Source organism: Manis javanica, chromosome 1, assembly GCF_040802235.1.
Source record: "Manis javanica isolate MJ-LG chromosome 1, MJ_LKY, whole genome shotgun sequence".
NCBI lineage: Eukaryota > Metazoa > Chordata > Mammalia > Pholidota > Manidae > Manis > Manis javanica.
In genome coordinates, this window is record NC_133156.1 from 93,647,869 (window position 1) to 93,674,222 (window position 26,354).

Sequence of the window (26,354 nt, forward strand, 5' to 3'; positions counted from 1 at the left end):
AGCGCTGTGGGAGATGTCTGCAAATGTCAGGATTGCAAACGCAGCGTAGAGCATCCATTTCACAAAGTTAGCATATTCACTAGAACCCACTATGGAGGCTGAGTAGTAGTTATTGCCCAATTGGTTAAGTACGCGTGTGTACTTGCTTTCATAGAATTATTCGAGTGAGCAGGATTGGGACAGGATATGGGCCTGCACAGCCAGCTGCCACCCCCACCCCCTCTTGAGGGTAAAGAGGAAGCCTTAGAGTGTCTACTTGGCGTGTAGACACCGATTGAAAAACAGCTTTGTACCCTGTTGTTTGGGTAATAAGCTCACCTTCCCACGCTGTGACTAGATAAATATCTCCAGGCTGAGTGGGACATCGTCCTCGTCTTACCAATGAGAGGGAGTAGATTCCCGCAGGGCCAGAGCCCCGCAGAGCCCGGCATTCGAGGGAAAGCAAGGAGTCACAGGTGAGTTTGCTTTGCCAACGCCCTCTGAGGGACTTTGGGCAGGTCACTTAGCTCTCCAGACTTTGAATTTCTTGTCTGCTAACTGCAGGGAGGGAACCGAACCTGGATGACTCTCAGGGTAGCGGCGGAGAGCCGGGCATATGGCCAGAGAGGAGCGCGCCGCCCGCGCCTGGGAATTTTGTCCCAAGCGCTGGGCTGGGACCCTGGAGCGCAGGGGTGGGGCTCTCCCTCTGCGGGGGCGCGACGGCGGCGCTCCTCCTTTCTGCTCCACGTCACGGGGCCCCTCGGCGCTCTCCCACCCGCGGCCGAGGGAGAGCAACTCCCTAGCAGAGCGCGCCGCCGAGTTGGGGAAGAACGAGGAGGTGGGAGCAAGCCGCCGCCGCTGCCGCCGCTGCCGCCGCAGAGGGAACTGGGGCGCTGGACGCAGCTCGCGGCCCCCGCCGCGGTGGCCTCTGCAGCCGCCGGGACCCCGCGTTCGGGGCTCCCCCGCTCCCTTTGGTAAGTCGACTTAGCTACGCCGGCCAACAAGGAACGCCCTGGCCCGGGGTGCAGCGCTGTCCCTTGGTGGCGGGGTGCGGGGCTCCGGTCCCATCTGCAGGGTGGTCGGGACGCCCGGACCCTCTCCTCGCGGCTTTCACTTTCCCGCCGCGCAGCCCTTGGGCGCCGCGGTCGTCCAGGGGATGAGGGCGGGGGTGTCGGCCTGGGGGGGCCGCGTCGCGAGCCCCGGCTGAGCCCCGGCCTGGCTGCGCGCCCGCGGGCCTGCGGGTACTGGGAGGGGCCGGCGCGGCCACCCGGCGGGCGCAGATGGAGTTGGTGCGCGGGGGCCACCCCGCCGAGGGCCAGCGGACGCCGCAACTTCGGGGCTTCACGCCGCGGCCAGACACTGGAAAGTTCCCTGAGGCCAACGCTGGGGAAGAGGGCGGCGGGCGGCCGGCGTGTGTCGGCGCGTGTCAGCGCCAAGGTGTCCCGGGAGACGCGAGCCGCGGCGTCCGCATCCCGGGCTCCTGGGGCAGAGCGGGGAGGCCGGCAGGCGCTGAGCGCCTCCGCGGCGGGGGTTCCCCGGGAATCTCCCGGAGCGGGGAGAATGCGGAGCCCGATGCGCCCTCCCCCGAGTGGGGGTCCCGCGGTCTCTGTCCTCCCCGAGGTCCACCTAGAGCCGCCCAGGTGACGGGCGCCGGGGGCTGGGTCCTTGAGGGACCTTCCAAGCCGGTTCCGCGCCCTTCCTTTCTGGGCCCGCCCGCCAGCTTCTTGGTAGCCCTGGACCCGTGCGGCCCGGCGACGCTGCCCGAGACCCGGGTCCCGGCCGTCCCCGCTCCGGGAGGCGGGAGGAGGTGAGTGGGCGGGCGAAGGAGGCGGCGCTCGGGGACGGGCGGCTCGCGCGGCTTCTGCGGTCGGACCCGGCGTGGGAGCCGGAGGGAACGGCGTCGTGATAGAGGATTGGAGGCTGCGAGGCAGACTCCCGGCCGCGCCGGCCGCAGGGGCGAGCTTCTGCCCTTTTTAAGGTCAAGTTTTCGTGCCGCAGAGCTGACCAGGATTGTCCCTCCCGGCAGTCTGGAGCTTCCGGGGATCCGAGCCGAAAGGTCTGGACTCGGAGTTAGTTTACCGTCTTAGGCTAACGGAGCGAGTGAGCAGGTACTGTTTTGTAAATTTCGGAACTAAGCTTTCTGGCTTGGAGGAGGTTTCCTGCGTGGTTGCAGCCCGGGAAACCTGTGTCTTGCCCCTTTACTGGGCAGGGAGAGAGGTGGTGTTAGTCCTGAGGCCCTTGTCCTTTCCTCTTCCAGTTCTTAAGATTGAAGAGCAACGAACCAGTAGATTTAGGGAGCTCGGGATAATACTAATTTACGTGTCCGGTGTGCTTTGGTAGACATGGAAGTCTACATGGTCTTACACGCGTAAAGCATGCCCTTATTATGAAGCCACCTATCGGTCTAAGACATTCTAGAACTTGATTGTCCCTTTTCACAGCTTTTATTGATAGTGTCTTGAGGAAGTAAAATCTAAAAGTAAGTGGACTGTTGCGGAGAGCAGTTCCTATGTTGCACTTTCTAAGGATCTAATTCTCTTGAGAAATGACCATTTAAGGTGCAGTTGAATTATCTCTTGTATTAGCAGAGAAACAAGAGCCAAAGAAACCTGTTACGTGGCACTGAATGTCCCCGGGGAAGACTGAAAGGAGAGTTTCCTTTGGAAGTGTAGAAGTGCCCCCTCCTGTTTACTACTTACACTCATTGTTTTGAGGGGCAGAGTTCATAGTAATTTGTTAAATGCCACACCACTAAATACTCTGCACAGAGGTAGGTAGGGATGATGGCACCATGCCTATAGCATAGGAGGGCAATACATAGTTACTACACCAACTCTGAAAGGAGTCATGGGGAGGGAGACAGGTGGAGACTATGCATGCCAGTCTCCAGTTTCTGCTTTCTCCCTTGAGAATCACCCACAACTGGAACCACTGTTGTTGGGAGTGTGACTTGGTGACCTGGGGCTTCTAGCACCTCATACCAGAAGTAAAACTGCGTCAGCTTCAAAGAGTTTCCTTCTTAGACTAGAAGACAGGAAGAAAGCCATCACAGTAAGATTGTGGGATGGCACGTTGAAAAATAAATTCACAATCCAAATTTATTGATTGGCCTACTATCTGCTAGGCCAGTACTAGGTGCTGAGGGAGCACAGATGTGCCTAGCTCCCCCAAGTCTAGGGTGGAGTCTGGAGGCCTTTGGAGAGATTTAAGGTGGACCTGAAGGATAAGTAGAAGTTAACATAAATTAAGTGGAAGGAGGAAGGGGAGGAGAAAAGGGGGAGCGCTGGGCCCTAAGGCGGAGGAGGGAAGGGGAGAGAGAGTTCAAGGTAAGGAGAGGTCCAGTGTGACCCAAGGGGAGAACGGCACCTGGTGAGGTGAGCAGGTACCAGGGTTTGAGGATGTCAGGCCATGGGGCCATTTTTGTTTCATACCTGAAAGTATCCTGGTGAGATTTAGATTCAGAACAAAGCAAAAGTTCAGTTGCTATGTGGAAAATGGATTTGAGGAGCCCGTAAACAGGGCTGGTTCTGAGGGTGTGAGAGGCTGCAGTGGGGTGGCACAAGTGGCTGGATTCCCAGCAGCTCTGGAGTGATTTGGTGACCAGTTTTTGTGTGGTGTAAGAGTACAGGGTGACTCCCTCTAAGCTTGGGCTTGAGCCACTTGGGTAGGTGACACTGCATTTACAGCAGAGGGAACTGGAGGAAAGACAAGTTGGGTTGGTTGAGTCTCAGCTGCTTTTGAGGCCTCTGCTGACCCTCTAGAGAAGCAGATGTCATTTGTATTTGGGGTGCCACTTAAAGCCTGGGCTGTGGCGGGGCTGCGGACCTGGAACAGAGCCCCTGTCTTCATGGGGAGAGGTGAAGGAAACCAGGTGGCCCTGAGTCTCCACTGAAGTCCAGATGTGAGTGCGTACCCTGCATGGGTGTGTGTGTGTGTGTACGCGTGGTGGTGGTTGAAGACCGGCAGTGGTGGCCACACTTAACTCCCCAGAAGCTGCTCTCCAGTGAAAGGTAGGACAGAAGGATATCTTTTTTTGAGATGAGACAGCGTCCCACGTATGTGCATGTGACTGGGATGGAGCCAGTTGGAAAGGAGGAGGTGTCTGGAGACCCTTCCTACTCCTGGAGTATTGGGTAAAAAAGTCTGATTGTACAGGCATTTTGATGCCAAACTCATAATATAAACCATCAACATCTTCCAGAAACAATATTTTGAAATACATATGACTGTGAAATTAGAATTTTTACTTTGTGGATCATGCAAATTTAATGTTTTAAATTAAACATTTCATCCCAGAGATGAAAAGCCCACATGGCAAAGCGGTGCCCTAGCGGGAGGCTGCTGAGGCCTTACTTCTGGCCCTGTCACTCCCTAGCTTGTGAACCTGTGAAAGTTTCCTGACCTCTCGCCTTGGTTTCCTGGTCTCTGAAATGGCAACACATGTAAGAGGTACACACATTATGCTACCTCCTCACGGGTGGTTGTGAGGAATACATGTGCGCATCATGCATGCATAACATTTACATGATATATGCATGTGTGCACCATATGTGCACAAGGTATGGATGTGCACATGTGGTATTCACAAGGTATGCATGTGCAGATCATGGATACACCTGGTATGCATGTGTGCATGACGTATGCACAGTGTGTGCATTGTCCTGGCAGGTAGTGAGTGCTCAGTAAGTCTTAGCGCTGGTTGCTTTAATATGATGATGTCATTTCTATCACTTCTCAGATGTAGGATCTGAGAACTAAAGAATTTTAAGAATTTGTCCAAGGCCATGGAGTCAAACAGTGGAAAGTTAAGGCTAGGATCCCATTTGCCTGACTCACAGGCAGGGGTTCCTTCCACTTAAATGTCAACAAGTATCAAGTGCTGGATGCTGCGTGAAATGAGCTGTAATGAAAAGGATCTGGTCACTGCTCGCTAGAGTGCAGAGAATCAAAGTAGATCATCATATCAATGTCCAGGCTTACCGACTTTTCGTAAGCAATTTGAAGGTGTATGTTTTATATTAATTTGCATTGTTTTGCTTGTTATTTTTAAATGCATTTCCATATGCTGGTAATTTTCCTAGTGGGATATACAGCTGAAGCTTCAAGTATATAAGATTAAATAAAATCAACCAGTAATTGAATGCACTGCTTCAAAACCCAATAGATCCCTGGGCATGGTGGGCTTGGTGTGGGTCTTTGGGGAAAGGATTGGATCGATATTTATTACTTTAGATGTGGGAAGCCAGATACCATTTGATAAAAGCAAGTCATATTTTAATATGATATGGAGCTTGATCTGCTGATATAATAGAAAAAGCACTGGAGAAGTGGAAGAAGACCAGAGGGAAGCTGCCTATTATATAAACTGCCAAAAAATGAAGCAGAAGCAGGAAGAGAAGTCTGCTTTATGAAGCAGAACTAATAAGAAACACAAAGGGTCAGAAGTAAAGGTGAAACTAATGCTAAGAACATGACATTTTAAAAAGAACATAATCTTAAATACAAATGTGTGGGGTTTTAAAATGAATAAATTCTCCTTAATTTGGACTTAATGGGAAATGGCCATTGTCTCTTAATAAAATCTTATAAATACATACATTAAAAAAAAAAATACTACAGTTTTGTTACTCCAAGCAGTGGTTCTCAAGGTGTGGTCCCTGGACCAGCCACATCCGCATCACCTGAGAATTTGTTAGAAATTCAAATTCTGAGACCATCCAGACCTGAATCAGCCCCTCTGGGGATAGGCTCAGCAACCAACCTGGGTTTTAATATTTGGAGCCAGTCTTTATTCCTCTTGAATTTTCACTTCTTCAGTCTTAATCTTGCATTTCCCTCTTAATCTTGCATTTCCCTCCTGTGGTCACTAGCTTCTCACTGAGCTGCTTAACTCCCGTCAGTCCATATCCCCCTAGAGTGTGTACCCAGACACAAACACATGAAGCCTTCCCAAGCCTAAGCAGGGGGGGCAGGGGCGGAGATGTTTTCTAAGATCCCTTCAGGCTCTCGTGTTCCACAGCTCCGTGGTTCTCATGCTGTCCAGGATCGCACTGGTTTTGGTTTGGGTTTGGTTTTGCTGCCTTTAAAAAAAATCTTCTAGCAGCCTCATACCAAACTGTGACCAGTCCCAGATGTACACTCAGCCAGAACGCCGGCCTGTGCTTCCTGGATGCTTCTGCTAGACCACATTTCCCCACTTGGTATGAGTGCAGCTGATTTCTTGGACCTAAGTGGTCAGTCTTTATAATTATCTCTGCTAAATCTCATCTTCCTAGATCCAAGTGTGCCCACATCTGTTTGGGTCCTTTTCTGTCTTCTTTTGTATAAACTTCTGTGTCCTTGTCTAATTTGGCTGCTGATGTCCTGGTCTGAGGAATTAATAACATATTGAGTATCTTCATCACAGGCCTTCCTTGCAGTTAGTGAGACCTAAAACTTGGCATCTTTTGCTCCTTATGGAGCTGACATCAGAAGAATAACTGTCATCAGCTCCATCACTGTTTGCATTTCAGCTGTGGCTCTTCTGAAGTGCTCCCTGTTCTAAAGTGCTCCTCACAGGTTCTGTGAATGAGCCTGCATTTCTGACTCCATCCTCAGTGTTATTCAACAGGGCAGTCATCCAGAGCACATCGCCAGGAGCTGTGTGACTGTCAGGATTGCTTCCCTTTCTTTTGTTTATACCGCGAGCTTAGTTTTTTGTTTGTTTGTTTGTTTTGCAGATGACACGAAGATAAGTTTCATCTTATTTATGGTCAGATTGAGAGGAACTCAGAAATTTCAAAATAGTAGGAAGCAAAAATTGTGCCTTGTTATTTTTCCCTGCTTGCCTTCCCCCTACCCAGATTTAGGTTATTTAATTTTTTTAATGTAAAATTTTGCTCACACATGATTCTTAAAGGAGTGCGATTAGATAATAAAATTGCACAAAAAAAGTTTAAAAAGGCAAAAAAGCAAAACAACTGGATGGCAAGAATGATTTTAGCCATGCTTGATAGAGCATGAAAAAGTGCCTGTAATCCTCCTACACCATTATGTCCTTCATGAACCTTATCCAGTCCTACTCAGCCCTCTCCCTGCTCCCACCACCTGCATTGAAAGACCGGCCTTCATCCAAACAGCAAAAATCTCAATAAAATCCAAACCTGCTTGCCTCCCCCAAATGCTACTGAACCTCTCTCAGTGTGATGCTCTCCTCTACCATGGCAAGCAAAAAAAAGTGCCTGGTGATAAGGGGGCTTTTTGTATTCTCAAGTTAATCTCCATGAATACTCAGTATTTGTGTATAGCTTGTGGATTGCTTTTCCTTCTTCTCCGTCCTCTTCTTGTTTCTCTGATCTAGTTAAGGGGAAAATATACAAGGTTATCTGTCCCTTTGGAGGAGGGCTTCCTGGCTGTGCTCAGACTGAGATAGGCGGCATATCTGCTCTTGGCTAGGTTGGACCTGTTCCCAAAGGTTCTGCAAATCCTGACATTCCTCCTAGTCATCGGCCCCACCTGGACAGCCCGTGACAGAGCAGCTCCCTCAGACTGCGGCAGCAGGTGGCAGTTGTGCTCAGGATCAGGAAGAACAAGGCCCAGCGTAGTTCCTGTGCTCGCTAAGGTTCATCTTCTCTTCCTGCTGCTCCTCTGTCACTGTAGCACTTGTGGACTGTCCACATCCCATGGTCGATGTGGGTGCAACAGGGAGGGGCTCTCTCTGCCCAGCCATCATCTGCTACCAGCTTTTCTTGTCCTTTGTTCTTTCTGGCAGGCACCCTGCCCTCCTGTCAGGCACGCAGAGTCAGATGTGGTATCAGATGGGTCAGGAGAGAGAAGGGGAATGACACACAAGGTAGCACAAATTAAGTTGCGATGACCAGATTGTGAAAAAATTCTAACAGAATAATCTGGAAATTGTGGGGCTGATGGAAGGGATGTGTAACCAGAGAAGAGATCCTAAGAAAGGAGAAATATAAAGTCAACACTATGGCAAGAAAGTCCCTGAATTAAAGAAACATTTCCAGACTCCAACTGGTGACTTATCTTTTCTGGGAAATTATTTCTTTATAATAAAATACAAATGTAACCAAGTAACTGGGACTTCTTGGATCACATTCTCAAGTCTGTAGGGTTTCTAGTTGTTTCTCTCCAGATTGAACACAGTGCCTGCCTGGTACATGGTAGGCTCACAGGTGATGTTTGCTGGATGGATAGGCACCAAGTTGAAGGGGATAGAAATAGGGTATATGAGAATAAAGGTACATATATACATACACACACACACACACACACATGTATATATGGGATATATACCAAAAGAAGGGAAAGGAGGGACACAGATTTTTGTACTTTGATGTCCATAGCAGCATTATTCACAGTAGTCAACAGATACAAGCCAGGCAAGCATCCAATGACAGACAAATAGATAAACAAAATGTGTTATGTACATACAGTGGAATATTATTCAGCTTTGAACATGGAAGGAAATTCTCACATATGCTACAACATGGATGAACCTTGAAGACATTATATTAAGGGAAATAAGCCAGTCATGAAAGGACAAATACTGTATGATTCCTCTATGTAAGCTTGCTAGAGTAGGCAAATTCACAGAAGTAGCATGGTGGTTTCCAGGGCCTGTGGAGAGGGAAGACTGGGGAGTTAGTGTTTAATGGATATAGGGTTTTTAGTTGGGGAAGATGAAAAACTTCTGTGGATGGAGATGGTGATGGTTGCACAACAGTATGAATATGCTTAATGCCACAGAATGGTTCACTTAAAAATGGTTAGATTTAACCATTGACCCATCCATGTCCATCGACCTCACCATCCATCTGTCCATCCATCCATCCTTCCATCTTATCCAGCCAGTCACCCACCCGTGATCTCACCAACATTTATAGAATGGCTTTTCTAGAATAGGCTAGGGAACACAGGCTTTTTAGCATTACTGATTTTTAAAAATAGTTAAAATGGTGAATGGTATGTTACATATATTTTACCACAATAAAATAATAGAAAAAGCATTTTTATGAACATCAACTAATTCATAAATATGAATCAACAAAAGAAAAATCATTTTTATAACAAAGAAGTGAACCAGGTAACACTTGGAAAGTATAGAGTATAGAGAGAGAGCAGAAGGCAGTAACACCAGACTTAAAAAAATGTTTACAACTGTGGTACTAAAAATGTGTTGACTGAGTCCTAATAAGAGGCAGGGATTTTCAAAGGCTTAAAGTCTTGCCTACTCCCCATTAACCTCTATGATTCCATCTTTTTTTAAAGGAAAGATAAAAAGCCTTTTTAGTTTGGAAAATTTTCAAACCTACAGAAAAGTTGTTAGAATGTTATAGTAGGCATCCATCCAATTCCCCCCTGACCGTGAGAATGTGGAAGCCTTTGCTATGGCTTCTGCCCCATCCTGCCCCCTGGAGATCCCTGGCTGTGCTCTCTCCTAGGTGGTCTCTGGTTGCAGGAGTGGGTATGGCATGCTGAGGATGAAGCCTCCTCGTTTGCAGAAAAACCCTTGCTCTGTGGCATTCAGCGCTCCTCCTCTGGCTGTTGCTTCTTTAAGTGCTTTTGACTCCTTACCATTATGCAAGCTATATGCCCATTGCTGGCCCACCTGTTTTTCCTGCCACAAAGTACCCAGGGCCTGAGCTCAGTTAGTCGTCTTGCTATCTGTGTGAGCCAGTGCCCTTTAGTCTCTTCCGCAAATAAGGAGGCAGAGGGCTGACTAAATTGGCGACAGCTTGTTAGCGCAGTCAGGGTAAAGTTCAGAACCTTTGGCTTTAAGTTCCAAGCCCATTGTGCTGTACACAAGATAAAGGAGGAGGGTGAGATGGAAGGGGTGAGGTGTGGCAGAGAGGAGAGGAGTGGGTCAAGTGGTAGTGGAGGGAGGAGGGAGTGACCCACAGCTGCCCAACGTGGTTCACCCTACATGGGACTGATGTCTTTTTCTTGATATAAATAACAAGGTTGTTACAAACAAGCTCTGGAGAAGGCAGCCCACCTGCAGGGTTACTCTCCAAAATGATCTGGCCCGCCCGGGCTTACAGCCGGACATACAAGAGGAGGATGGCTGAGAGCTGAGCAGTGCTTACCTGAGGCCCTCTCTACAGAGCCATGTGTAAAAATCCTTACCCTCTGGGTTTGTTTCTGAATTTCATCTCACTGATCTCTGTCTATTCTGGCATCAATACCACCCTGTTTTAGTGGTTTTAATAGTATATAGTCCATGTGAACATCTGAATAGTGTGGTTTTTACTTTTGCATTCTATATAGTTGACATGTAAGTTTGCTTAGATGTTTAGTTTTTAACTAAACAATCTTTTTACCTGTCTTTATACTAACCTAAAATAAAAACCTACATTTTGAAACCTGCTACCTTAATTAAAACCATTGCTAGAATGCATCCTGGTAGGAGATGCCAACTGGAGAGGTTCCTGGAGTTATTTCTAGATTTGACTTTTGGTGAAACATTTTACACAAAATCTCTGCTTTTGAAATTCCCTATTTTGGCAGTTTTCCTGAGCACTGCAGATTCTCTTTAGTTTAAGTTCCTGAGTCTTAACTTTGTTGTCTGTATACACACAAGCTCTCAGGACATATATACATTTTAAACCAAGAAATATGGATCTTTACTGACTGGCGAAGGCCTGCCAGAGTTGCCAGTCTTGAATTGTTCAGTCAAAGTGCAGAAGCATATTGTATCTCCAGCTCGGCTTCCTACAACATCCACAGAATGCAGAAAACAAATAATGGAGCCTTTCTGATGATTTAAAACTGAGCGTGTCTCATCCATTCATGGAGAGTGTGGCTTGGCCTAAAGCCATTTCTGCCTTGATGCCCTTGATTTCATATCTGTGTCTCCATGCACTGCCTCTGTAGTTACAGGCATTAGAGACTCTACTTTAAATGCACATATAAACATCAGTGTTGACGTATGTCTTCAGCTGCTACATTACTCTTAAGGAATTAATTCTGGCTGGTATAAAACATGGAGTCAGCCATATAATGCCAAGTAAGTGCTTCCAGAAATTTCTTTGTGGGGGGTGTAAATACCATGTAGACCTTGGGTGGGGAAAGTATTTTTTCCTTTCTAGTGTACAAAGCATATATTTTTTTTTAATGGTCTTCAGTTTTTCTTCTTTATAGAAAAAAGCCAAAATATTCTCAACTAACATTTTAAATTTAAAACATAAACTATATTTGGGTTCTGCTATTTTGTGTCCAGCTAAGTGTGTAGGAAGACCTAAGAAATGGCATCAATTAGCCCCCTTTTTTTGTAATACTTAATATCTAAAAAGAAGGAAACATTTTATTTAAGCTGCTACCATACAAACTGAAATTTGAGGGCATAGGTATTTTAGAAATCCACACTTTTCCTTTTTCTCCTTTTTTTTTCTATAGAAAAAGCTCTTAATGTTTTGCAACCCAATGAGAATCACAAATTGTTAAAAAAAATTAAAACTTTTCATTCTGTAATATCATTTCTGGCCCTTTAGATTTCCTGCTAAAGACTTCTTAGCCATGTAGCTTTGCCCAACGAGATACACAATCAGCTCTGGATGTTTCCCTGGTGGTCCAGAATCAAGTTGTCTATCTCCTAACTGTGTGACTATGAAAACTGTCTGGATTCTGCACTTTTTTCCTCCATTGCTGCAGCCCAGCTTTCTGATGACTTTGAGGGACAGCCATCTGGTAAATACATGAGTTGTTCCTGTCCCTTGTGACTTTAAATGACCCCAATAAGTCTCCCCAAACCCAAAAGGCTCTAGCAAAATTACTGGTTAGAAGAACTACAATCTAAAGAGGTGGTTGATAGCCTGATGTTCATGTCCAGCATTTTCATTCAGACCTCTATTCTCAAATCTTGCAGGTTAGTTAGACCTTTGTTTAAGGAAAGTGGTGACCACAGGCTTTGTACTTGTAAATCAAGGCACAGTGCCTGAAGAAAGAAGCCATTAGTTGTGATGTGTTCTGCAGGGACCTCAGGGAGAGCCACTTTGGATAACAGTCATCCTGCTGCCCTGAGCTGGGACAGTTTTAAGTTGACATATGATCTGAGAACTGGCAGAGCCCAGCTTCAGGATATGTTCTGTGTACTTGCGTTGCTGCAGAACCTTCAGTGCCACTTTGTTACACAGTCCTTTGGGATGGATTTGCCAACCAGGGATGCTAGAATGTGTATTAGAGTTTTGCGCTGAGAAGAACTGCCGTTAAAGACACTGAATGGGGGGGAATAGTTTATGGTGTCTGCAATGTGTGGAGTCTCAGAAGCTGTTCGGCTGCTCCTGACTGCACAGAACCAGATGCGCTTGCTCTTCTTGGGTGCCTCTTACAGGAATCCATGGCTATCCATCTTTCAGAAAATGTTAAGCATACCGAGGGGGAAAAAAAGCCTGTCCAAAACAACTATCTTCCTGTCTTTAAAAATCCAGGACAGGTGTATGTCTTCAGGAACAAGGTTGCACCAGACATCCACATAAAAGAATGATGAAAGAATTCTGGAAAGAATTGTAAAAGGTAATGAAAAACAAAAAATAATTAGGATATCTGATTGAAGGGAACCATGCATGTACCTTTTTAGAAAAATGAAACTAAGCCAGAATATAGTGACTCTTACCCAGTTTCTCCAAGAAATCAATTCCTCTTGTAGTGGTCCTAATGCATGACATTTGCATACCAAAGTTGTTCTGTCCCATAGCCCATTCACATGCATTATGTCATAGGACCTTCATAAAAGCATTGTGAGATAGAAGAACCATTATCCCATTTTACACATGCCAAGTAAAAACTTGCCCAAGATTAAATGGCTTGAAGTTTTGATGGTACAGCCCAGACTAGAACTTGGGTCTTCTGACTTTGTGCCATTGAGCAACTACCCTGTGCCAGGTAGATGTGTACGAGGGGATGGGGTAGAGCGTGAACAAAGCCTGTCTGGGGGAGAGAAATATATGCTGCTGTGTACATGCTAAAAAGGAGTCTGATAGGATAGAGAAGGATGATCAGAGAAGACCTGAGGAGAGGATATTTGTCCTACAACTTCAGGGATAGGGAGCAGTCAGTCAGGCCAGCATCAAGGGAAAAAAATTGTCTAAACGGGACAGCAAGTGCAAAGGTCCTGAGGCAGGAAAGAGCCTGGTGTTCTAGAAACTTGTAGAAGACTGGTGTTGCTTAGAATATAAGGAGTGAGAAAAAAAAGTGGAATAAGATGAAGTTGGAGAGAAAGGCAGGGACAGGAACTGGCTGGAAAGGAATTAATTTTATTCTAAATGCAACCCAGTGAGGGGTCTTAAGTGTAGGGAATGGAACTAGAGAGGAGGTGTGAGCTGATTTACGGGTTTTAAAGATCTATTTGGCTACAGTACAAAGAATAGATTAGAGGGAAGCAAGGGAGACTAGTAAGGTTATTTCACATGCAGGCAAGAGTTGATGCTGGCTCAGATGATGGGTGCTGTGGAGTGGAAAGGGGTGTGTGGGTTCAAAATGCATTTCAGATGTAGAACCAACAGGATTCTACTATTGTGAAAAGATTGGAGAGGCAGCCTCCTGCTGTAATTAACAGAGTAGGCACTGAAATCAGGCCACAGTTGACTGCCTGGCTCTTCCATGTACTAGCTACTTATCCTTTGTGACTCAGTTTCTTAATCTGAAAAATAGACATAATGACAGTACCTGCCTTACAGATACATTGAATGGAATAAGTAAGATAATGCATATAGTTTTAGTCAGTATAGACCATTAGGAAGGGACAGGTATGTGCCCATTGACTCTGGTAGCATGATTTGTATTGACTTTGGCTAGAACAGCCTAAGTGGTGGGAACAATAGAACCTGGCTGGACTGCTTGCCACCATAAGGGGCCTGGATTTGGTGAGCAGAAGTCCCACCCTCTCTTCAGAGTCTTGAGGGAGAGCAGTTGGATATACAAGCATGTATACAATAGGAGAAATGTGTTCTTAGCTTCTCAAGAACTAAATAGTGTTAAATGATGGCTAGGCCTCTTTTCTTTATTTAGAGAAGGAGGAATTTGGACTCAATCACCATTAAAGTCCTTGTCAGTTTTAGGATTTTGCTTCTAGGCTCCTTTAGGAATTGTGGGATAATTAACTGAGCTTGATGGAGAAGGCACAGAAAAGTAAATTCTATTATTTAAGTGTTTCTGTTTTCTGTATAAAAGTATGTTGACCTCAGAAATCAATTACTTTCTAACAATTCTAAACAGACCCAGTTTGGGTTGGACTCATTCACAGTATATTGTGATATGAAAACAGAGAAGACAGTGCCTATGTAGTGATACTTTGTGCTAAAAAGCAAACCCAAAGGGAGTTTTTATTGAAAACAATCTGGAAGGACATACTCCACACAACAATATTGTGTGGAGCACAGGTGAGCTTTATTTTCCTCTTTAGACCTTTCTGACTTTCTGATTTAAAAAAAAGAATGTATACTTTTATAAACAGAGACTGTTTTTTTCCTTTTAGAGCTATTTGAGGATTGCTTGTCCTCAGTTTGTATTGTATTACCCAGTCACGCCATTCTTATGTTTTACGTAGTTTCAGTTTACCTGTTCCCAGTCTGATGATTATTTTTGCCTTTGTAATCTTCCCTCTAGAACAATGAGACGGAAGGTCACCTGAGCAAGCTACTTGCCTTTCTGCTCCTTTGCAGACAGCCTCCTGGGCGCTGTGGGGTGTTGAGGAAGTGCATCTCTGCTGAATCATCCTCCTCTGATAGTCCTACTCCAAAACTTTCTCTGGGTTTGGTGATGAGCATGTCATCAAGGGGACAATCAGTGGCCTTATGGAAATCAAGGAGCTGCAGGACCTTCAGCTAAAAAGAGCTTTGCTTATTCAACAAGATCAGGATTTGTGTGTGTGTGTGTGTGTGTGTGTGTGTGTGTGTGTGTGTGTGTGTGTGTGTGTGTGTGTGTGTGTGTGTGAGCTCATCTTTACATTAGCATTCTTAAGTAATGATTCTTCTTTGTAAGACTTTAGAAAAAAAATCCTGACATTTCTAAATCAATAAACTCTTCAAATGTTATTTTTTACACTGTTTGCAAAGTTTAAGAACATACAGGTGGCCCACAGAGGGAATCTTCTTCACCTGGAGAAAGATTTCACACAGAATGTTTTCTAAAATAATTAGTAATTGTCAGAGAGCCCAAATTGTGTCACTGGTCATATGAAAACAAGTGAATCAGTAAGTAGTCAAGGACAGCATATGAGACAAGAGTAATTGATGGCTGGAATTTCTTAGGGTGAGCCAGCTTTCTTTTCCTTTAAAGGATGTCACTGGCTGGGAGATTGACTGACCTCATTAGCACATGGATTGGCCCCAGGCTCTGACTGTAGGAATAGAACGGGTTCTTCACTCAGCATTCCTCTAGCTGATTCTCCACATAAACAATCCTTTCAACTGGGTGGAAGTTCCAAGGACTTCAGTGTGGTTTGATGCTCATTTCTGTTCCACCTTAAAAAAAAAAATTCCTAATCTTGTTGAATAAGCAAAAGTCCTTCTACTGCAGCTCCTTGATTTCAATAAGGCCACTGATTGTCCCTTTGATGACTTGCTCTTCACCAAACCTAGAGTAAGACCATCAGAGGAGGATGACTCAGCAGAGGACACACTTCCTCAACACCCCCACAGCACCCAGGAGTCCGCGAAGGAGCAGAAAGCAAGTTTCTTGCCCAGGTGGCCTTCCCTTCTCATTGTTCTAGTTAGATAAGACACAATCATGAGAACTTTTAGTTAAGAGCAAAACTCTTGTGGAAAATGTGGACTAGTTTTTCTTTACAGTCCAATAGAGTATTGCCTGGAGGTTTAAGAACGCATCTCTGGAACAAGACTCTCTGGGTTCAAGTTCCAACTAAAGCACTCTCTATTGCTGTCTAACCTTAGGAAATTTCTTAATCTTTCTTAATCACTATGTGCCTCAGTTTCCTGTCTGGTAAAAGAAGGATAAAAATACCTCACTGATCTGTTGAGGGGATTGAGTTATTACATACAGAGGCCTGAGAATAGTTGCCCAGGTAACAACTCTTATCAAGTGATTCTACACTAATAATAATATTATTAAATTAATAGGGAACATTACATGAAGGCATTCAGACATTAATTCTAAAACATTGAACTTACTTCAAGATTTTGGGGAGAAATAGGAGGTAAACTGAAAAATAGGACAGTAAGCCATAGGTCTGGGCAGGATCTTTAAAGAAGCCAACAAAAAGGAGGAGAAAGAAGAGGAAGGTGGCTTCAGGATAAGTTGATGAGGATAAAGATGGTGATGAAGATGGGGCCACAGCTCACATTTACCAGGCAGGCATGGTCTGGGCTGTGCTAAAACACTGGGCATGCATTACATCATGTAACCTTAAGATCCTTTAGATGGTTATTATTATTAACATCCTTTTACCAATGAGGACACAGAGATGTGAGAGGCTGAGGGACTTGTCCAGGGTCCAGGGGCTCGGTAGGCAGTTCCTAGGCCGAAGCCTGGCTGTGTGTGGGCGGGGTCACATATTGCAGGAACATGTGTGGCTTCCTCTTTTCCTGCTCAGCCCTGAGCAAGGTCTCAGCTCTCTGCCACTTTATCTTTCCTTACATTTCCACTGCCTATTTTAATCAGAAAAATAAAGGTCAGTCATTTCCTTAACATTGTCTGCTACAATTGTCTAGTGGATTCTATCTTAAAAAAAAAAAAATCAACATGTCCTATGAAATGTACTGGAAAAACTTCAAGATTTGGAGTGGGGCAAGGTGGGGAGAGAAAGGGCCTCTACTGTGCCCTGTGCATTTCTGCAGGGTGACCCCATTCACACAGGGTCTCCTGAGCCCTCACAGCAGCTAGTGAGGGGATTTCTGATCCCCACTGAGGACAAGAAAACCAGGATTCAGAGGCTAAATATTTTGATCAGTCTTGCAGCTACTGTGTGTTTCCCCAGGGAGTCAAGCCCAAGTCTGAGGCATCCTGAGCCCAGGTATATTCCTTTCTCCCAAGTGCTGCACTACCTGTGCAAGAAGGTGGACATTCTTGTCCCTGAGCTAAACTATATTCTGTACTTCTCTCCCCAGATGTCTTCCTCCTGTTGGTGATTTCCAATTCTCCTTCCTTCCCTGGGAAAGGAAGTGTGTACTTTGACAGTCCTGGTTTTGAAATTGCTGATTTAAGGAGAGTTCATTGAAGAGCTGCTAATGGCTTTGGCCATTTAGCCCTGACTGACTGCAATTATAACCACTTAGCTGGGGTGTCCATTTGTGTGTTTCCTTTAAGGCTGTAAACAGGGCTGGGAAAAGAAGATGGTTTGGGGAAAAGGTTTCATTCAACATCCCTATTGGGTTTTTATTGAATTAACCAAAGAGACCTATTTCACCTGTGCTACAGTGATCAAACCCTGCCATCATTACCTTCTCCATTTCATCATCATTACTGCGAACTTGGGCCTATATGGCAACAGCGGGCCTATATGGCAGCAGGTCAGGCTTCCTTGTCTGCCTAGGTGGGTGGGAGGGGAAATACCCCTTGTTCCACAGTTGGGAAATTCTTTGTAATGTGACTGTAAGTCTATTTCCTGGTAGCAAAACACCTGCCTGCTTCCTGCCCACGAGCCTTTAAGAGGAAAAGAGGTGGGGCTGGGTGTTTGCAGAAGGTGGCACTGCTGCCCTGGTCTGCTGGAAGCACGTGGCCAGCATGACTGGCAGCCTTGGCCCACTTGCTCTGGTGGGACCTCAGAGAGCTCGTTCCCATCCATGCAGGCCTGGGCACTGGGCAGCAGGTAGTTGGAAAGGGAAGCAGCACCGCAGCGGGCAGGTACCTGCCGGGCCCCTGGCTTCTGCGTCTCCCGGCTGGGAGGGGCTGTGGGTGTCACACAGAGGTCCTGTCCCAGGACAGCTGAGCCACAGTTGGGAGCTGTGCTCTCTAACCTCCTGCAGGGGTTAGTGCCTAGTCAGCCGGCACAGCTGGGAAGGGGCCACAGCCCCTTTCAGGATTTGACAGAAGTCCATTTACACTGTGCTCACACCTTCACCCCTTTTTACTTCAAACGTGGGGAGAGGATGTTTTCAGTCAAAGGAATTTCTGGCCATGATATGCAGGTGAAGGGGTTTGGCTTTGACTTGGGCCAGGCTAGTATCCAGGGGTCGCTCATTTCCCCTAATGTCAGAGACTGGCCTATAGACAGAGGAGCTGTTCCCCTTAAGGATGCCTGGGGACAGGAGAATGAGAAAGTGAGGTGCCTGGGCTGTCCTGATTCCCTGCTCTTCTTCTTTTAACATTAACTCTTGTCCCTGGGTAGTGAAGCTCAGACATTGGACCCAGAGCCAGTTCCCATGGACCTGTGCAGAGTGTGTCTCCACCACTCCCCCGGGTGCCCTGCCGCCTTCTGTCTTGGGCAGGCAGCCATGGCCTCTTATCTCAACAAAGACTTCCCAGCACCTGGCTGAAGCCAAGAAGGGTGTGCTCCACATGTTCTCTGGGAGGGCGGGGGAAGCATGAGCACAGGGGAGGCCTTGGAAATGGGTCAGAGGGCAGGAGCCAGCCTGTGCTTTTTTATGTAAGTGTGAGATGATAGCTAAATGGTACATCGTAAATGAACTGACAGCTCTGGAAGCCTTTGCAAACTTCTTCAGAAATATGAGATCTTTTCAAGGAGAACTATTAACTGATAGTAATTCAATATTCCATGAACCAATAAAGGGAGAAAAGAAAAAGCAGAAATTTACAGTGGGTAAGCTTCATTCTAATTCTAGCCATTTATGTAATCTGCTTCCTGTTTTTGCCTAATTACTATGAAATAGGATAATGATGAAATAAATGGATCAATTGATTTGGGATTGATTAATCTTCTAAGTCTAATTTTATCACTATACCTGATTCTAAAGGTGTGCTCAGGTTTTTAGGGTTGTAGTTTGTGTTTTCCTGTGCAGTGGGAGTCAGTTTTCCCATGCTTGGTAACAGCTGCCAGGTACTTTGGCCTTGATCCTGAGTGTATGGAACTCTATTCAGTTTGCTTCAGAGGGCTAGAAAGCTGAGGCCAGGCAAAGGCACAGTCATTAGCCTGAGTGGGATTCCTTGACTTGGGTGCTGATTCAGCAAAGATGTTGTCTGGACCTACCAGTGGGGCTGGAGCAGAAGGGATGGATTCGGGCATATTTATGAGATAATTTATTAATATAGATATGAAGGAAATGGAAGAGTCAGGTTGCTTTCAAGCTGTAAGCTTGGGTCATTGAATGGATGGTCTCACTGAAAACGGAGACAGAAAACACACAAGAGGCGAAGATGTCAAGTTCAACATTGGACTCCTGGAGGTTTGAATGCCTGCAGGGTGTCTACTAAAGATGTCCATCAAGCAATTGAAAGTTCACATGGGAAGTTTGAGTAAGAGGTGAGGGCTGATGGTCAAGGAGTTGGCACTGTATATGTGGAAGCTGAAATGCAGAGAAGAGTGTGCACAGAAAGAGCAGTGAGCTGAGGACAGGACCTGCAGGGGAGAGACTGAGGTATGTTCAGAGAAGTCCTGGGGTCCGCAGAACAGTTCACTGATGATCAGGTGGTGTTCTTTAAATAACAGTGGTTCACGTGAAGGTGAGTGAGGATATGTCATTCCAAGGAGAGCCATTTCAATTGATCTATATAGAAGAAATCTGCAAAAATAAAACAGGTTCAGATTTCTTGCCAATTCTAAGAAATTGGGAACAATGATTATGTCCTCATTTAAGATTTATTGAGATGTTGGGGAATTGCCCACGGGCTCCTCAGATCTCACTTCCCAGTATTGGAGCCTCCTTGAAGCAGAGGGGTTCAGCCAGCACCCCTGTCTGTAATCACTGGGGTAGTACTCCTTGGATTCCCCTTCCTGCTGCTCCCAAAATAAGCACATCTATGCCCTCCCCTTAGTTAGCATGGTTTTATCTGAAAAAGAAATACAATTTTTAAAATTCAAATAATACAAAAGGATATTCAGTGGTAAGTAAATCCCCCTCCTACCCAGGCCCCTAAACCACAGGCCTCTCCCACTGTGCCCTGCAAAGCAACCCCTGTTCCCAGTGTTGTGTCTGTACAGTATATTTTGGAAGTTACTGGCCTGGAGCCAGATCTAGCTGGCCTCCTGTTTTGCAAATAAAGTTTTATTAGAAGGCAGCTATGCCCATTTATTTACAAATTATCCATGGCTGCTTCCCCATTACAATGGCAGAGTTGAGTACTTGGTGACAGAGAATGAAAAAGGCTGCCAGCATGTGCTCTTTGTGTGTAGACACCTTATGTATAGGCTTTTTTTGACACACATGTGAGCCCGTGCTGCATTTTGCTTACTTCTCTCTCACATTATCATGGACAGTGTTCCACATGGGAACGTGCGGATTTGTCTCAGGCTTACACAGTGTGGAGTGTAGTTAACCAATCCTGATAAAGGGCATTTTAGTGGTTTTCAGACTTTAGTCTGAATAAATAATACTGCAGGGAGCTGTCTTGTGCTCACGCCTTCTCTGCACACACATGTGCCTTCTCTGTGGGTACATTTAAAAGGGACAGATATTGCCTAACTGTCCCCCCAACTCTCAGTGAAAGTCATGTTCTTTCATTTTAAGTGTTAAGTTGCTAATCCCTATGAGGAAACAGAAGCTAACAAAATTTTAAAATTAATGGGCAGGCTTGCCAATTTTATATCATCTATACAAAATTATGCATTCTCCTTTGGATGTCTGCCCTCTGCTCATACTTTTGAAAGTGGGTATCTTAGTCTGTTTGGGCTGCTGTAACAAAATACCATAGACTGGGTGGCTTATACACAACAGAAATTTATTTTTGATAGTTGTAGAGGCTGGAAGTCTGAGGTTAGGTGGCCAGCATGCTGGAGTTCTGCTGAAGGCCCTCTACTGGGTTGTAGACTGCTGACTTCTCGCTGTGTCTTCACACGGTAAGGGACAAGGTTGCTGCCTGGGGTCTCTTCTTACAAGGGCACTAATCTCATTCATAAGAGCTCCACCTGTGACATCATCACCTCCAAGCTCCCACCTCCCACCACCATCACACTAGGGAGTAGGCTTCAATAAGAATTTTCATGGGACATAGACATTCAGTCGATAGCATTGGGGTTCACTGGGCTTTCACTGTCTGACCTCAGATGTCTATCGAATCAGGATCTCAAGATAGAATTGAGATAGATGTTTCTTTCAGCCTGGTGTGGGCATCGTCAGGGACCTTTTTATGACATCTAAGTCTTTAAGACCTCCGCACAAAGCAGAGTAATCCCTCCCCAAATATGCTAAGCAGAAATGCTGATAATAAAAGATACATAATATCTACATTTTAGGAGTTTATATCATTTTCCACTCTATTTGGTAATCAACATCTCTCAAAACTAGGTATACTTCACACAGAACATCACAAAATACCACCATTCTACATATTTCCATTTTCTTGTTTCTGGATTCTCTCAAGGGCAGTAACCTTGTTTTACTCATCCTTGGGCCCAGCATTCTGCCTGGCAAGTGATAAGTGCCCGGTGAATTTTGGTCAAAGTAAACTAATTTCCTCTTAATAGTTCAACCAAATTATTCCTTTTTCTTCTAACAGAATGAAGACATTCAGATGTGGTTTCAAATACCCCATTCGGCAGAAAGTTTTCATCCTGTTTTTAACCCTGTGGCTGCTCTCCTTCCTGAGGCTTCTAAATGTGAGAAGGCTCCTCTTCCCTCAAAGGGGCATTTACTTGGTTGAGTACTCCTTGAGTACCTCGCCTTTTGTAAGAAACAGATACACCCATGTTAAGAACAAAGTTGAGTATGAAGTTAACTGTTCAGGCATCTATGAGCAGGAGCCTCTGGAGATTGGCAAGAGTCTGGAAATAAGAAGAAGAGACATCATCGACCTGGATGATGACGACGTTGTGGCAATGACCAGTGATTGTGGCATTTATCGGTCCCTAAGAAGATACCATCAAAAGCTTGTTTCAAGGGAGGAGGAAAGCTTCCCAATAGCCTATTCTTTGGTTGTTCACAAAGATGCAATTATGGTTGAAAGGCTGATCCATGCTGTATACAACCAGCACAATATTTACTGCATCCATTATGACCTGAAGTCATCTAATACCTTCAAAGTTGCCATGAACAATTTAGCTAAGTGCTTCTCTAATATTTTCATTGCTTCCAAATTAGAGACTGTGCAGTATGCACACATTTCCAGACTCCAAGCTGATTTAAACTGCTTGTCAGATCTTCTCAAGTCTTCAGTTCAGTGGAAATATGTTATCAACCTGTGTGGGCAAGACTTTCCTTTGAAATCAAACTTTGAATTAGTGTCAGAGTTGAAGAAACTCAATGGAGCAAATATGTTAGAAACAGTGAAACCCCCTAACAATAAAATGGAAAGATTCACTTATCACCACGAACTCCGACTGGTGCCTTATGAATATGTGAAGCTGCCAATGAGGACAAACATCTCCAAGGAAGCCCCACCTCACAACATTGAGATATTTGTTGGCAGTGCTTATTTTGTTTTAAGTCAAGCATTTATTAAATATATTTTCAACAGCTCCCTCGTTAAAGACTTTTTTGCCTGGTCTGAAGATACATACTCACCTGATGAACATTTTTGGGCTACATTAATTCGGGTACCGGGCATGCCTGGGGAGATTTCTCAGTCAGCCCAGGATGTGTCTGACCTACAGAGTAAGACCCGCCTTGTCAAATGGAATTATCATGAAGGCCTTTTCTACCCCAGTTGTACTGGCTCTCACCTCCGAAGTGTGTGTATCTATGGAGCAGCAGAATTAAGGTGGCTTATAAATGATGGACATTGGTTTGGTAATAAATTTGATTCTAAAGTGGACCCTGTCTTGATTAAATGCCTGGTGGAAAAACTTGAAGAACAGCAGAGAGAGTGGATCACTTTGTCTTCAGAAAAGTTATTTATGGCTAAAAATCCCACAATCACATCATGATAAAATCATGATGGAACTAAGGTATCTGATGAAGGAAGTTAATATGGAATTATATACCATACTGGGCCCAGTATCATTTGAGCTTAACCTTCTCATCATTTGAAAGTTCTCTAAAACTCCATGCACAAACAAAAGGGACCTAGCCTTTGGTGACAATTAGCCTGCAGTTGGTTGAGTATTTTTACATTTGTTTTTGCGTATAATCTCGCTGAACTACATCAGAGATCTTAAACAGCCAGTCATCAGATGTTTGTTGAGCGCCAACTATGTGCCATATGCCTTTTCAGAAACATGTAGGAATTAAGTTCAAGTTGTCTGAGTTAACAGTGCCCTAGAGCAACCATGGCTAACCCTAACCACACAGCAGCCTGTTTGCTTATGTTCTCCACATAACAAACAGGATTCTACCTAAGAAGTTTTGGAGCATGCAGCAAGCATATAACCATACAAACCACCAATTTCAGAGTCATGTTTAAGTACAGCGACTAACACTCCACTTGTCTCTTAGTTCAGTTCCCTAGAGTTTTCTTAACCATTAGAATATTAGAATGAAAGACTCCACTACCTCAGAAGAGCTCAGAAAGTTGTCCAATTTCCTGCTTGCCAAAGCATAATTTGCCTTTTGGTGCCTCACTGGTTCAGTTCAGGGTCGGAAGACTTGGTGGGGCATTAAAGTGTAAGAATGATAGGGGCCAGTGGGGGGTGGATGGGGCTCTGGGACAAGTGCCTGAACTTGCATGACTTGTATCATGTCACACAACAGTGTCATGACTGACCTTTTTAATTCAGCTCTTTCTTTAAAACACATTTACTGATTAAAAATAAAGGTTGATTAACAGTTGTAAGTCCGACTCCAGAACATTGGACCTAAGTCTTTCAGTTCATAGATTATCACTACATGTATATTTTCTTACAGTGGAATTAGTGTCATTTTGTCTTATGGAACTATCAAGCTAAGAGTCACTGAATATTCCTGAAAAGATGTGTGAAATATGATAGCTTTCTAAATTAACTATTATGGTCATTTAAGTATTTTTCTTACTTCTCCAGCAACTGTCCAAGTAGAATCCAAACTTAAAATTAGACAAGCTCTAGGTTCATTGCAATCTCACAGCTTAGATCCAGAGAGGAAAAAAAACTGACTTTCCTAAGGACATATAGCAAGAATATTCATTAATAATATGTAAAACCTACACCTTAGGAAACTACCAAGTGAGTCAAATATACCTATATTTTAATGTAACTGTATTGTGCTGGAGGTGAAATGGGACAGCAGCAGGCTCCTGAGAACAGGCTGTAACACCTTTATGTCTCTTGGGAAACCATGGAACTCATGTAAAAATTTCTCAGTGATCTTATGTTTCCATGTCAGCCTCAGAAACTACTACAAAGATGTAATAATCAAGGCCAATGTGAGACTATTTAGAAGATTGAAGATTTAAACATTGTTTTAAATGTCTGTTCTACCTGTGAAATGCACTTTGCTTGTTTTAAAGTTCATGGTACTAATTGCCAAGTGGCACTTCTCTTGAGCTCATTTTTCTTCCTCTTTTTCCTCTCCCCTCTTCAAATTACTTCATTCTTCCAAAACAACTGTGACCAAGGCTGTTTTTAGAGGTAAGCGGAGCTAAGTCCTGAAGAAGATCCTCACCAGTTCGTTAGTGTGTGTGACAGTGACAAGCTAAGTCACCTTGGCCTATTATGTGCCTCAGTTTCCTGATCTTTAAAGTGAGCACTTGGACGCCTACCTGGCTTCCTCATAAGTTTGTTTTTGTGAGAATCAATTGAAATAGCAAATGGAGTAGTTTGAAAATGGGGACAAACAATTGAGATATCAGAGAGCAGTCTTATTATAAAGGCAAACAGAGATCCATACACTGTGAGACTAAACCATTTACCTTTTGTGAGATACTTTCAAAATACACAAAAAAGCCACAGTTGCAGGGGCAGCTTCCTTGAGTGGATCCAGGTATGAGGAAAGGCCCGCCTCCTCACCTGGGGTTCTTTTTAAGCCAGTAGGATTAGCAAATTGGTCCAGGGGCTTTGATCTGGAGTGGGGATAGAAATACTGTTCCTACCGCCCAGGCTTAAATACACAAGGTCCTTTTGAAGTCATGGTTTTTATGTCTTTGGTTCTCTGAGTAAATGTAAATGCTGAACAACAAAAATTGACTTCCTGGTCCAGGATCTTGCCTCCTGGTGAGAAATGATCTTATCCCTTGTTTACTAGGAAGTTTTCCAGCTGTTCATCCCTTTGATGCCATGTTCAAATGAAAAACAGCACCGTGAGAAGGATGGCAGTGCCTTCTTCGCCCCCCAACCCCCACCCCGACCTGTTCCTCAGGATTCCGTCCCTCACCCTCAGGGAGCTGGTCGGGTCACTCTCTTTTGCCTTGGGAATCCTGCAGATTCCCTGCATGCCTTCAAACCTGATTCTTCCCTAAAACCTTTTGGTATGACTCCCTCTGGTCTGGAGAATGTTCTGCAGCCTGTTTTATAATTATTCTTCACATAGTATTTATTGAATCTAGACTCTTAAGTTATTTGGCAATGAGAGCAGGACCTTGAAGTTTGTAAACTGTATTAGATATTAATAATGGAAGAGCTACCAGAATATATCTACATTATGTGAACATCCTACTGTAATATTTAAAGACCAGTGTTGCTCCTATTTTTAATATTTTGCTGACTTTAGGTGAAATATATACATATATATATATATATATTCCTCCTTTCCTTAAATATATATAAAATGTTTAAATAGAGTTAAATTTTGAAGATTTCTCTTGCCTTCCAGAATATGAATATTATACATCCATCCATATATATATATACATGTTGTCATATTTTGCAGAAAACAAAAAAATGACAATCTGGGTCTGAGAAGTGAATGTACCCTATGTATGACAATTGTTTTGTTGTTGATAATGATGGAAGGAGAGTTTTGATTTTTTTAAATGTTTTTATCAGCTGGTCTCTAAATCTGTTTTTTTTCTTTAAACCATTTTGAAATACGTATTTCCTGTTGTATGAGTTTTAAATAGATTGGTGTTGCATTTTTGTATTAGGCTGCTACTAGATGTGAATTCTCCAGTATTGGAAAATAAAATGTGCTCCAAAAACCAAGCTCCTGGAATTTATGATGTTTCCTTTCAGTGGTTGTGCTGGTTCTCCACAAAGACTTCCAGTATAAAACTTGCCCAATATTTGAAAAGCAGTTAATTTCACTTCAGAGTGAAAGAAGTCAGTGTGTGTATTATACACAGATTATAGGCACATGAATGTGAGTTATGAATCTTCCAGTATTCTGCCTCCATTCTCCTTCAGATTGGCTTCTCTAAGATTAATTATCCAGATAAATATTCTCCTTTGCTTGATTACTTTGTGGAAGTTAGTTCTTAATAGGGTAGGTTGAGCTCTTTATCTCAAGCCCCTCAGTCCCTAG

The 26,354-nt window shown here is 44.4% G+C and overlaps 1 protein-coding gene across 3 annotated transcripts; it reads left to right on the plus strand.

Moving 5' to 3' along the window:
* The first annotated feature begins 365 nt into the window (after positions 1-365).
* On the plus strand, positions 366-26,035 carry GCNT4 (glucosaminyl (N-acetyl) transferase 4). 3 transcript variants are annotated; one of them, XM_073235038.1, is made up of 2 exons: positions 366-455; positions 21,544-26,035. In XM_073235038.1, the coding sequence occupies exons 1-2, from the start codon at positions 382-384 to the stop codon at positions 22,907-22,909; spliced, it is 1,440 nt and encodes a 479-aa protein (XP_073091139.1). In that variant the 5' UTR covers positions 366-381; the 3' UTR covers positions 22,910-26,035. The 3 variants fall into 3 exon arrangements, with proteins under 3 accessions (XP_073091139.1, XP_036856213.1, XP_017503203.2); XM_037000318.2 differs by lacking the exon at positions 366-455 and adding an exon at positions 574-953; XM_017647714.3 differs by lacking the exon at positions 366-455 and adding an exon at positions 1,879-2,087.
* The last annotated feature ends 319 nt before the right edge of the window (positions 26,036-26,354 follow it).

What these genes read in the sequence shown, in the direction of transcription:
- GCNT4 (XM_073235038.1), top strand. Translation starts at nt 382, where the DNA reads ATGAGAGGGAGTAGATTCCCGCAGGGCCAGAGCCCCGCAGAGCCCGGC. An exon ending in GGGAAAGCAAGGAGTCACAG is followed by an intron (nt 456 to 21,543) that starts GTGAGTTTGCTT and finishes TTCTTCTAACAG; the next exon opens with AATGAAGACATTCAGATGTG.